Source organism: Selaginella moellendorffii, unplaced genomic scaffold (genome assembly GCF_000143415.4).
Source record: "Selaginella moellendorffii unplaced genomic scaffold, v1.0 SELMOscaffold_32, whole genome shotgun sequence".
Lineage (NCBI taxonomy): Eukaryota > Viridiplantae > Streptophyta > Lycopodiopsida > Selaginellales > Selaginellaceae > Selaginella > Selaginella moellendorffii.
In genome coordinates, this window is record NW_003314293.1 from 710,158 (window position 1) to 717,554 (window position 7,397).

Consider the following 7,397-nt stretch of genomic DNA (forward strand, 5'->3'; position numbering starts at 1 on the left):
ACATTGAAGAACCCTAAATTTTATTTAATAAAACAGTTCTTCTCTCTCATTCCATCATCTCATCGCTGGGCAGCCTTCCAGATCGAAACACCGCAAACTTGGACGCCACCGAGTGTGAGAAAGGAATCCCATGGACGCCCAAGAACTCCTCGAGCATCGCCCTCACTCTCTCCGGATCCGGCGTCTCACACTCCACCTCGTACGCTGTCCCAAACGCGTAGCGCGTCTCGTCCAGCTCCAGCTTCTCGCCCTCCCACTCGAAAACCTGGCGCGTGTTCTTGAATCCCCCCAGGCACACGAATTCCGTGACCCCGAATTCGCGCACCACTCTCTGGACGATCGCGCTGGTCACCGCCGGGAGCTTGGATGGATCGCCCACGCATTCCCTGCCGGTGGCGGCGTCCAGATCCTCCTCGCTCTCCTCCACCCGGCTCACACCATTCTCCAGGATCGCGCGCGCCTTGAGCGACACCACGCAGCGCGCATCGCCGTTGTAGAAGCGCAGGCGAAGAACCGCGCGCCGCGCCGAGAGCTCGGCATTGGCACCGTCGAAGAAGAGATTCTCCTGCTCGTGCTTGATCTTGAAGTAGGGCAAGAGGATCTCCGCGAGCCGGGCGTGCGATCGATCGTCCGGGAGCGTGAGCTTCACCTCAACCTCCATGCCCGCTGCCGCTGACCTAATTCGAGGCGATCGAGCTAGGGCATTCGCGTGGAGGAGAGATTTCTTCATCCCTCGCGAGGAAGGAAATCCTGGCAATTGCGGGAGCTGGGAGATTCTCGCGAGCGCGGACGCCATAGCTGCCCCAAAATCTTCTCAAAAACAAGACCGCTTTCTTCTTCCCTTCAAGAATTTCTCCTAAGATCCAGGAAATCCTCCACATTTCTTTCAAGCTCGCGAGGCCGGGCCATTCGCAAGAGCAGCAGTGGCAGTGGCAGTAGCGCCGCCTTGGACAGCGGCCGATTCGCGGCGGAGCTCCTTCACAACAGCCGCGAGCGCTTCCGGATTCACGCCGTGCTCGCAGAGCGCGATGCAAATCGAGAGCGTCTTGCGATCCAGACCTGTGTTGAGAAGATTTGCGATGTGGTGCGCGAGATCCAGGGCCTCCCTCGCCCGCTGCAAGCCCACGCCCTCCATCCCGCTAGAACCCTAGCGGGAAATTCCGGAACGATCTGGACCGTCCATCTGGCGGCTCATTACACTGCCTAGGTTTGCTCGATCAGCGATGGGATTGATTGAAGCGCTCTCACGGACGAATCGCCTTGGTGTGTCCTCTCCTCTTTCTTGTGCTCGATCGCTCTTCTTTACATGATCCTCGTTTCCTGCAGCTACTTTCGTTGTCCCGGCTCTAAAAGATCAAGAAATGCGCGTCGTTTGAGCTTCCTCTTCGATCGACGAGGAATCGAAGAGAATGAGCAGCGATCGTCGACGCTCTTCTTACATCTGGTAAAATTCGGTGAAGAATCGATGACCGCTTCCTTCTTTTTCTCTACAGAAATCTTCTTTCTGAATCATTCGGGGCCTAAGCTTTCCATGCAGGTGGTACGATAAGAGCTTGAATTTCTTCCGTGACCGCAGCGCCAAGCAAGAACTGACGACTCGATCATCCAAAACTCTCACGGACTTGGATTGCTGCTCGGTTTGCCAGGAGCAATTCACTCTTCCTTGTCAAGCGAATTGCACACACTGGTTCTGTGGTACGTCTTAAGTTCTTCCAGGCTTGGTTGAGAACTTATCTTCGTTTTTTCCTCTTTGTTTGAGAACTTATCTTCGTTTCTTTCTTCTTTCCTTTCAGGAGAATGTATTCTCAGAGTGTGGGAGTATGGATCAGCGTTACTCCCTTGTAAATGTCCCATTTGTCGACAACCAATCACTCACTTGTGGCCTAGCGAATTTTCTACGACTGAAGAGGCTACGAATTTCATGCCACTGCTGACTGACATCGCGACTTACAATCTTAACTTCGATAGCCGAGTGATCACCATTTTGCGAGTAAGTTTTCCTACTTTTCAAAGTTCTCGCTTATGCTCTGGAGTTCTTTCTTAGCGCTGGCTACACTGGGTGATCTTCCAGCTGAAATTCCCCGACACAGAGGTTCGGTGTCTCCACGTTCTTCACTTCCTTTTTGTGAGTGAAACTTTCGAGCTTAGATGGTTTTGTTTTAACTTAAGCTCTTGCAGCTCCTGGTTCTCGCTCTTTACGTCGTTTGCACGCTCAATCTCATACTCGAAGGTAAGCTGGCTATTCGGGTACGTTTGTAAGAGCGCTCCAGGTTCAGTGACAGATGGAGATCTTTACAAGCTCGTTCAAGCTCTCCAGGCTTTGTAAATACTTCTCCGAGGCAAACTAAAGTAGGATCCTTTTCGATCGGCTTCGAGGGTTTGGACAGACAGTGAAGAAAGAGTTCATGGAACTTAATGCGGCACACAGATGGGTCGCGGGTTTCAACGTTGCCGAGGGAAAATCCGGACTGCGTGTGCTGTGTTCTACCAGGAGTCTTCCCAGACTACCGATAATGAGGGGCCGGAAGCTGGGAAGAGAGGCAATTCTCACTGTACAGAGCTTGAAGAGAGCCAAAGGTGTCCGGGAGGAGATGGAACAAGTGCTCAAGTCTCAGGTGTCCCGGCTTCTCAAGACTGACATGCTCGAAGTTCTGCGGGAGCTACACAGGCAAAACGACTGTGTTCTAGCTTACGAGGTAACCAAAGTTCTCGGTGTTCTCTCGTTCTAACTTTGCAAACAGGTTTTCAAGCTCATACGAAAGGAAATGTGGTACAAGCCCGACTCGCAGCTCTACTCCAGCATGATGAGCTTGATGGGAATGAACGCTCGACTTCGCGACGTAGAGGTACTGTTTCAGGAGCTCCAGGGAGAAATGCTGCCGGATGGGCTGGTTTACACTGAGCTCATGACGGCTTACTTGAGATGCGAGAGACCAAACGATGCGATCGACACATTCCAGGAGATGAAGCAACTGGGGCTCACGGTGGAGCTCAAAACTTTCACCACTCTGGCCAAATGGTTGGAGAAAAAAGGCCTTGGCGAGGAAGCTAGCGCTGTGAGAGCCGAATGCGAGGAGAAGTATCCAAGACGAAGAAGAAAGAATGAAGAAGAACAAGGCAAAAAACCAAGCTCGCGTAAGCGTGGACAAAGCTAACGAGAAATTTAATCCCAGAGATATGCGTGGGTATATTCTTCTCTCTATCTGGGCTTAGGGTTTTAGGGGATGCAGCGCTCGAGGCGCGTTGCGCAGCAGGGATTCAAGGCGCTGTCTGGATTTCGAGTCTTTAAGGAGGATTCTTCGTCGTTGTGGCATTGGCAGCAGCGCCGCGGATTGAAGATCGATGGATCGGAGGTGAGAAGAGCGCAATGCGGCATTGGATTTGCTTTGATCGAGTGTGGTTTTGTGTAGGTGAGAGTCGGGCAGATTTTGGAGCGCAAAGGTAATGCTCTTCTGTGCGTTGTTCTTTCTTTCTCTTTTTCTGACAGGCAGTGATCACTCATAGGGCGCCTTGTGCAGGTTAATTTCATGTCTTTCTTTGTTTTTTTTTGTGTGATAAGCTTTTTTTTCTTCGGCTCTTTCAGGTTATAAAGATCGCTCATGCTCATGGAGGCCGTGGTGGAGCTACAATTCCGGTTTGATTTTCTAGATCCACCAATTTCATTAACTGAGACCTTTTTATTCCTTTATTCTTTTTTCTCTCGCTTGCTTGCAGATCGAGTACAAGGATCTGATCAGCGGGATCAAGTCAACTGAGCGTTTGCGAACCTCAGAATCGGTGGAAAGTACGTTGATTTCCCCAAAATTCCATTGTGATACTAAACGTCCTAGTGCGCAGGAGTGGCTGTCGATTCGAAAACCTTTACATATCTGTACGACGAGGGACAAATGGCGATTTTGATGGAGTAAGTGCGCACATGTTTCTTCCAAGATGTAGCTGACGCGTTTGCAGTCCAAAAACGTTCGACCAGGTTACAGTGGACAAAGAGCTCTTTGGAACTGGAGCTTCATATCTTTCAGGTGTGTCGTTTTGCGATTCCAAATCTCAGGAAAAAATGAGTTGTGTGTGATTTTGTTCTAGATGGAATGTCTGTGACGGTGCAAATGCACGAGGGTAAACCAGTGACTGCTTCGGTACCAGTTTCTCTGACATGCAAAGTGGTCGAAGCTGAGCCTTTTATGAAAGGCCAGACCCAAGCTGCAGCGTAAGTTGCTATTTTCAAGCATCCTTTTGACTCCTGGCCACAGGTACAAGCACATCACGCTAGAAAATGGCAAAATAATCATGGTGAGTTTTGAGTTTTCTCCTTCCGCATTCTACAATGGTGAACTCTCGTCTTTGCAGGCCCCTTGCTTCATCGTTAGTGGAGACCAGATAGTTGTCAACACAGTGGAAGACACTTACGTGACAAGGTTAGGATGCATTCTCTTTTATGCCGAACAGTGGTCTTCATGTTCTGCTTCTACAGAGCTTCCAAAGAATAACAAACACGACTCTCTTCCAAGGAAGAGTAATCTCGGGGAGTTTAAAGAGTATCAAACAAAAGGTACTTTGCGGCGTTCAGTTTCAGTCCTAATTGCCTTACATCCTCCCGACAAAGCTTCCCTGGCTTTTAAGGATTTCTAGAGGGCGAGACTTCTTCTCTGGCCGGTGTGAAGAGACCGGGGAGGGGACCATTTCAAGCCAGATCTATTTCACGTGGTATCCGACGGAATAACTTGTGCCAATGGTTCTCCGTCCGTCGCCGTGTTGGGTTCCTTTTGACGCGCTAGAGGAGTAGACATATAGACTTTCTGGGATCTGGAAGAAGAGCAGTGCTTCTCTAGAGCAAGATGGGGGATAGTGAGCAGCACAGGCATTGGGAATGGTCCAGGCTTCCAGCTGAGCTCCGACACAGGATTCTTCATCTTCTTCCGCTCTCTTCGGCTCTCGTCGCCCGAGCGGTATGCAAGGATTGGAAAGACTCGCTCTCGACGTGGTCTGGGCGGAAGTCGTGGTTTCTGGTGAAGGACGAGCAAGTCGAGCAAGAAGGCAGCTTGAAGTGGTCAATGGTTGATGCGGAGACAGGCAGCTGGATTCGTCTCGGTGGCCTCTCGCGCTTTGCGACTTCCGTGGCTGCCGGGGACGGCCTGGTGTGCCTGTGCGTGGGGAATTCCGCGAGGCCCGAGTTTTACGTGGGGAATCCATTGTTTGAGAAGTCATGGCAGAAGCTACCGGAGCTCCCTCCGCTCAAGACTTTGACACTGGCGAGGCTGGTGCTGAGTGCCTCGGCGCTTACATGCGTCCTGGGCATTGTTTCCGAGGAGCCACCGGGTGTTACTGTCAGCGCCAGTGTCACTAGCAACAGCGGCAGTGGATCTTCAGGCTTCAAGGTCCTGGTTGGACGCTGCGGGTACATCGTTGTGTACGAGTCGCGAGCTGGAAAGTGGCGAGAGGTACAGGGAGACACGCCGGCGCTGGCTCTTCAGCTTCTCCAGGAGTCGGACGAGCGCAGCATTGTGCCGGTGAGACGAGGATCCCAGCTGCTGTGGTCGCCGCTCCGATCCAGCGGAGGTATAGTTGGTTTCGATTTCGCAGCTCTCACTTGGTTTGTCTTGGAAGCAACGCTGTTTGAGCGCCTCAGCGCGGCTAGCTTGACTCGAGATCCCAGCTCCGGATCCGTCCTGCTCGTAGGAGCTCACCGGAGCAGCGGCTCTCACCACTACAGGCACCTCAAAGTGTGGAGGCTGGACGAGGACGACGAGCTCGGCCAGGAGTGGAAGCCCGTGAACAGGATGAGAGACTACATGGTCCAGGAGATCTCGCCAAAGGGCTTCTTCGCGGCTCACTGGTGCTTGCGCGAAGCCAAGCTCATGCTGCTCACTTGCACGCTCGAGAAGTTCTCGCCCCAGCTCCGCGACTGGGGATTCAAGCGATTGGTGCTGTGGTCGTTTGATCCTCACGCAGCAAAGTGGTCGTCGAATCCTCTGAGAAGACCTCTTCGAGATGTGGATCTGAGCAGCAGCGTGGTCTACTCTTTCCAGCCGAGGCTGGATTTCAGCCAGTGATCGACGGCTAGAAGCTTGCCACGTGCGACATCGGACGGCGGAGGTTTTTCTACGTGGCTAGCAGTCTGCCACGTAACTATGTGATCAGTCTGCCACGTGTAACATCAAACCGGGCTGCTAGATGATGGAACGGCTTGATTCGGCCACGTGTATTGTGACTAGTGTCTAGAAAGTTTTCAAACACCTTGGATATGGCGGCCACGAGCTTCGCGAATGTGGCGGGGGTTCTCGGCGCGCCTGGCGCCAATCCGCCGATTTCTCGCTCTTCCGCAGCTGTTGTGAGGATGAATGCGAGCGGCGCGGCTGGAGAGAGGAGCGTGGCGCTTAGGGTTTCGTCGCCGGGCAGGGAAGGCAGGGCGGAGCTGGCGGTGATCTCCGGGGAAGCGGAACTTGATGAGGTTTTGCAGCGAGCGCAGGAGGACGATTCAATCGTTCTCATCGAATGGTCTCTTCTTTTCTCCTTTTGATTTGATTTTACATGGATTTGGAACAGGATGGCAGCGTGGTGTAGGAAATGCATCTACTTGAAGCCTCAATTGGAGAAGCTGGCTTTGGAATTCCAGCACGGGTAAATTCCTTTCTATGATTCTTTCCTTTCCTTCTTTGTTGCCTCCCTTCGCTGACCTTTCTTCTGTCTTTGCTTTGCAGAGCAAAATTCTTTTGTGTGGACGTCAATGCCGTTCCACACGCATTGATTAAACGCGTTGGTGTTTCGGTATGTTCTCTCAATTGCGTGTTTGATTTGGTTTGTTCATCTTTTTTCCTTTTCCAGAGAATGCCAACTATTCAGGTCAGTCCATATCCATTTTGCTTGCATTCAAGTCGTGTGGTTGTTAACTTTTCCTGTTTTTCCTTATCCGTAGCTGTGGAAGAACAAGGAAAAGAAAGCAGAGATCATTGGAGGTCAAAAGGCCGAGCTGGTTGTGGAAGAAGTCCGGCAAATGTTGCAGACCCTCGAAAAGTGACTCGTTCGTTGGTATTCTTCAGAAAGTCGATTTCTTCAGAAACCAATGTGCTGTTGTTTCGCTGAAACAGGAACTCGAGGACGATATTCCACCAACATTTTTATCCCTCGGACTAAAAGTGCCTGTATATGGTGGTATGTCTTTGTTTTTTCTACAGACTTGTAAATGAAAAGCTGAATCTCTACTTCAAGGTCTACTCGACGAGCCAAAGCAAAAAAACTTTGGTCAGAGATTTCCATGAGATCCATCAGAATAGAAACAAGGAGATCAGAGATTTGTCGCGCTTGATTGCGGCTATAAAGACGTGCATCAAGAGCAGGGATCTGGAAATGGGGTACAAACTTCACGCGGAGGCAGCTCAAAGTGGAGACGACTCAAACATTTA

At 51.2% G+C, this 7,397-nt stretch overlaps 6 protein-coding genes across 11 annotated transcripts; 4 read left to right on the forward strand and 2 right to left on the reverse strand.

The window, feature by feature from the left end:
- Positions 1-3: 3 nt before the first annotated feature.
- On the reverse strand, positions 4-817 carry LOC9638497 (triphosphate tunel metalloenzyme 3). The gene has a single exon (XM_002976925.2). The coding sequence runs from the start codon at positions 794-796 to the stop codon at positions 47-49; it is 750 nt and encodes a 249-aa protein (XP_002976971.2). The 5' UTR covers positions 797-817; the 3' UTR covers positions 4-46.
- On the reverse strand, positions 812-1,183 carry LOC9638498 (mitotic-spindle organizing protein 1). The gene has a single exon (XM_002976926.2). The coding sequence runs from the start codon at positions 1,133-1,135 to the stop codon at positions 887-889; it is 249 nt and encodes an 82-aa protein (XP_002976972.2). The 5' UTR covers positions 1,136-1,183; the 3' UTR covers positions 812-886.
- On the forward strand, positions 1,131-2,370 carry LOC112348735 (E3 ubiquitin-protein ligase RNF170-like). 2 transcript variants are annotated; one of them, XM_024681817.1, is made up of 7 exons: positions 1,131-1,263; positions 1,327-1,444; positions 1,538-1,695; positions 1,794-1,990; positions 2,045-2,125; positions 2,179-2,230; positions 2,271-2,370. In XM_024681817.1, the coding sequence occupies exons 2-7, from the start codon at positions 1,410-1,412 to the stop codon at positions 2,324-2,326; spliced, it is 579 nt and encodes a 192-aa protein (XP_024537585.1). In that variant the 5' UTR covers positions 1,131-1,263; positions 1,327-1,409; the 3' UTR covers positions 2,327-2,370. The 2 variants fall into 2 exon arrangements, with proteins under 2 accessions (XP_024537585.1, XP_024537586.1); XM_024681818.1 differs by having other exon boundaries at positions 1,131-1,444.
- A 10-nt stretch (positions 2,371-2,380) lies between these two features.
- On the forward strand, positions 2,381-3,188 carry LOC112348734 (protein THYLAKOID ASSEMBLY 8-like, chloroplastic). Its single transcript, XM_024681813.1, has 2 exons — positions 2,381-2,696; positions 2,742-3,188. The coding sequence occupies exons 1-2, from the start codon at positions 2,406-2,408 to the stop codon at positions 3,153-3,155; spliced, it is 705 nt and encodes a 234-aa protein (XP_024537581.1). The 5' UTR covers positions 2,381-2,405; the 3' UTR covers positions 3,156-3,188.
- Positions 3,189-3,198: 10 nt separating this feature from the next.
- Positions 3,199-4,739, forward strand: LOC9638499 (elongation factor P). 2 transcript variants are annotated; one of them, XR_002993152.1, is made up of 12 exons: positions 3,199-3,353; positions 3,411-3,441; positions 3,505-3,518; positions 3,584-3,634; positions 3,715-3,784; positions 3,838-3,904; positions 3,952-4,019; positions 4,081-4,204; positions 4,248-4,287; positions 4,345-4,412; positions 4,469-4,546; positions 4,601-4,739. XR_002993152.1 is itself a non-coding variant. In XM_024681814.1 (11 exons), exons 1-11 carry the CDS (start codon positions 3,225-3,227, stop codon positions 4,482-4,484), a joined length of 678 nt encoding a protein of 225 aa, XP_024537582.1. In that variant the 5' UTR covers positions 3,199-3,224; the 3' UTR covers positions 4,485-4,726. The 2 variants fall into 2 exon arrangements, 1 of the variants encoding a protein (XP_024537582.1); XM_024681814.1 differs by having other exon boundaries at positions 4,469-4,726.
- Positions 4,740-6,211: 1,472 nt separating this feature from the next.
- On the forward strand, positions 6,212-7,390 carry LOC112348736 (thioredoxin-like 3-2, chloroplastic). 4 transcript variants are annotated; one of them, XR_002993153.1, is made up of 6 exons: positions 6,212-6,492; positions 6,541-6,615; positions 6,696-6,837; positions 6,911-7,023; positions 7,083-7,146; positions 7,204-7,390. XR_002993153.1 is itself a non-coding variant. In XM_024681821.1 (6 exons), the coding sequence occupies exons 1-5, from the start codon at positions 6,239-6,241 to the stop codon at positions 7,010-7,012; spliced, it is 516 nt and encodes a 171-aa protein (XP_024537589.1). In that variant the 5' UTR covers positions 6,212-6,238; the 3' UTR covers positions 7,013-7,023; positions 7,083-7,206. The 4 variants fall into 4 exon arrangements, 3 of the variants coding, with proteins under 3 accessions (XP_024537589.1, XP_024537587.1, XP_024537588.1); XM_024681821.1 differs by having other exon boundaries at positions 6,696-6,762; positions 6,820-6,837; positions 7,083-7,206; XM_024681819.1 differs by having other exon boundaries at positions 7,083-7,206.
- Positions 7,391-7,397: the final 7 nt, after the last annotated feature.

Coding starts and splice junctions, on each gene's coding strand:
- LOC9638497 (XM_002976925.2), bottom strand. CDS start 796: ATGGCGTCCGCGCTCGCGAGAATCTCCCAGCTCCCGCAATTGCCAGGA.
- LOC9638498 (XM_002976926.2), bottom strand. CDS start 1,135: ATGGAGGGCGTGGGCTTGCAGCGGGCGAGGGAGGCCCTGGATCTCGCG.
- LOC112348735 (XM_024681818.1), top strand. CDS start 1,410: ATGAGCAGCGATCGTCGACGCTCTTCTTACATCTG. Junction 1,445..1,537: donor CGACGCTCTTCTTACATCTG/GTAAAATTCGGT, acceptor CTTTCCATGCAG/GTGGTACGATAAGAGCTTGA. Junction 2,126..2,178: donor ACGTTCTTCACTTCCTTTTT/GTGAGTGAAACT, acceptor AAGCTCTTGCAG/CTCCTGGTTCTCGCTCTTTA.
- LOC112348734 (XM_024681813.1), top strand. CDS start 2,406: ATGGAACTTAATGCGGCACACAGATGGGTCGCGGGTTTCAACGTTGCC. Junction 2,697..2,741: donor ACTGTGTTCTAGCTTACGAG/GTAACCAAAGTT, acceptor CTTTGCAAACAG/GTTTTCAAGCTCATACGAAA.
- LOC9638499 (XM_024681814.1), top strand. CDS start 3,225: ATGCAGCGCTCGAGGCGCGTTGCGCAGCAGGGATTCAAGGCGCTGTCT. Junction 4,020..4,080: donor TGGAGCTTCATATCTTTCAG/GTGTGTCGTTTT, acceptor ATTTTGTTCTAG/ATGGAATGTCTGTGACGGTG. Junction 4,288..4,344: donor AAAATGGCAAAATAATCATG/GTGAGTTTTGAG, acceptor TCGTCTTTGCAG/GCCCCTTGCTTCATCGTTAG.
- LOC112348736 (XM_024681819.1), top strand. CDS start 6,239: ATGGCGGCCACGAGCTTCGCGAATGTGGCGGGGGTTCTCGGCGCGCCT. Junction 6,493..6,540: donor TCAATCGTTCTCATCGAATG/GTCTCTTCTTTT, acceptor GATTTGGAACAG/GATGGCAGCGTGGTGTAGGA. Junction 6,616..6,695: donor GCTTTGGAATTCCAGCACGG/GTAAATTCCTTT, acceptor TTTGCTTTGCAG/AGCAAAATTCTTTTGTGTGG.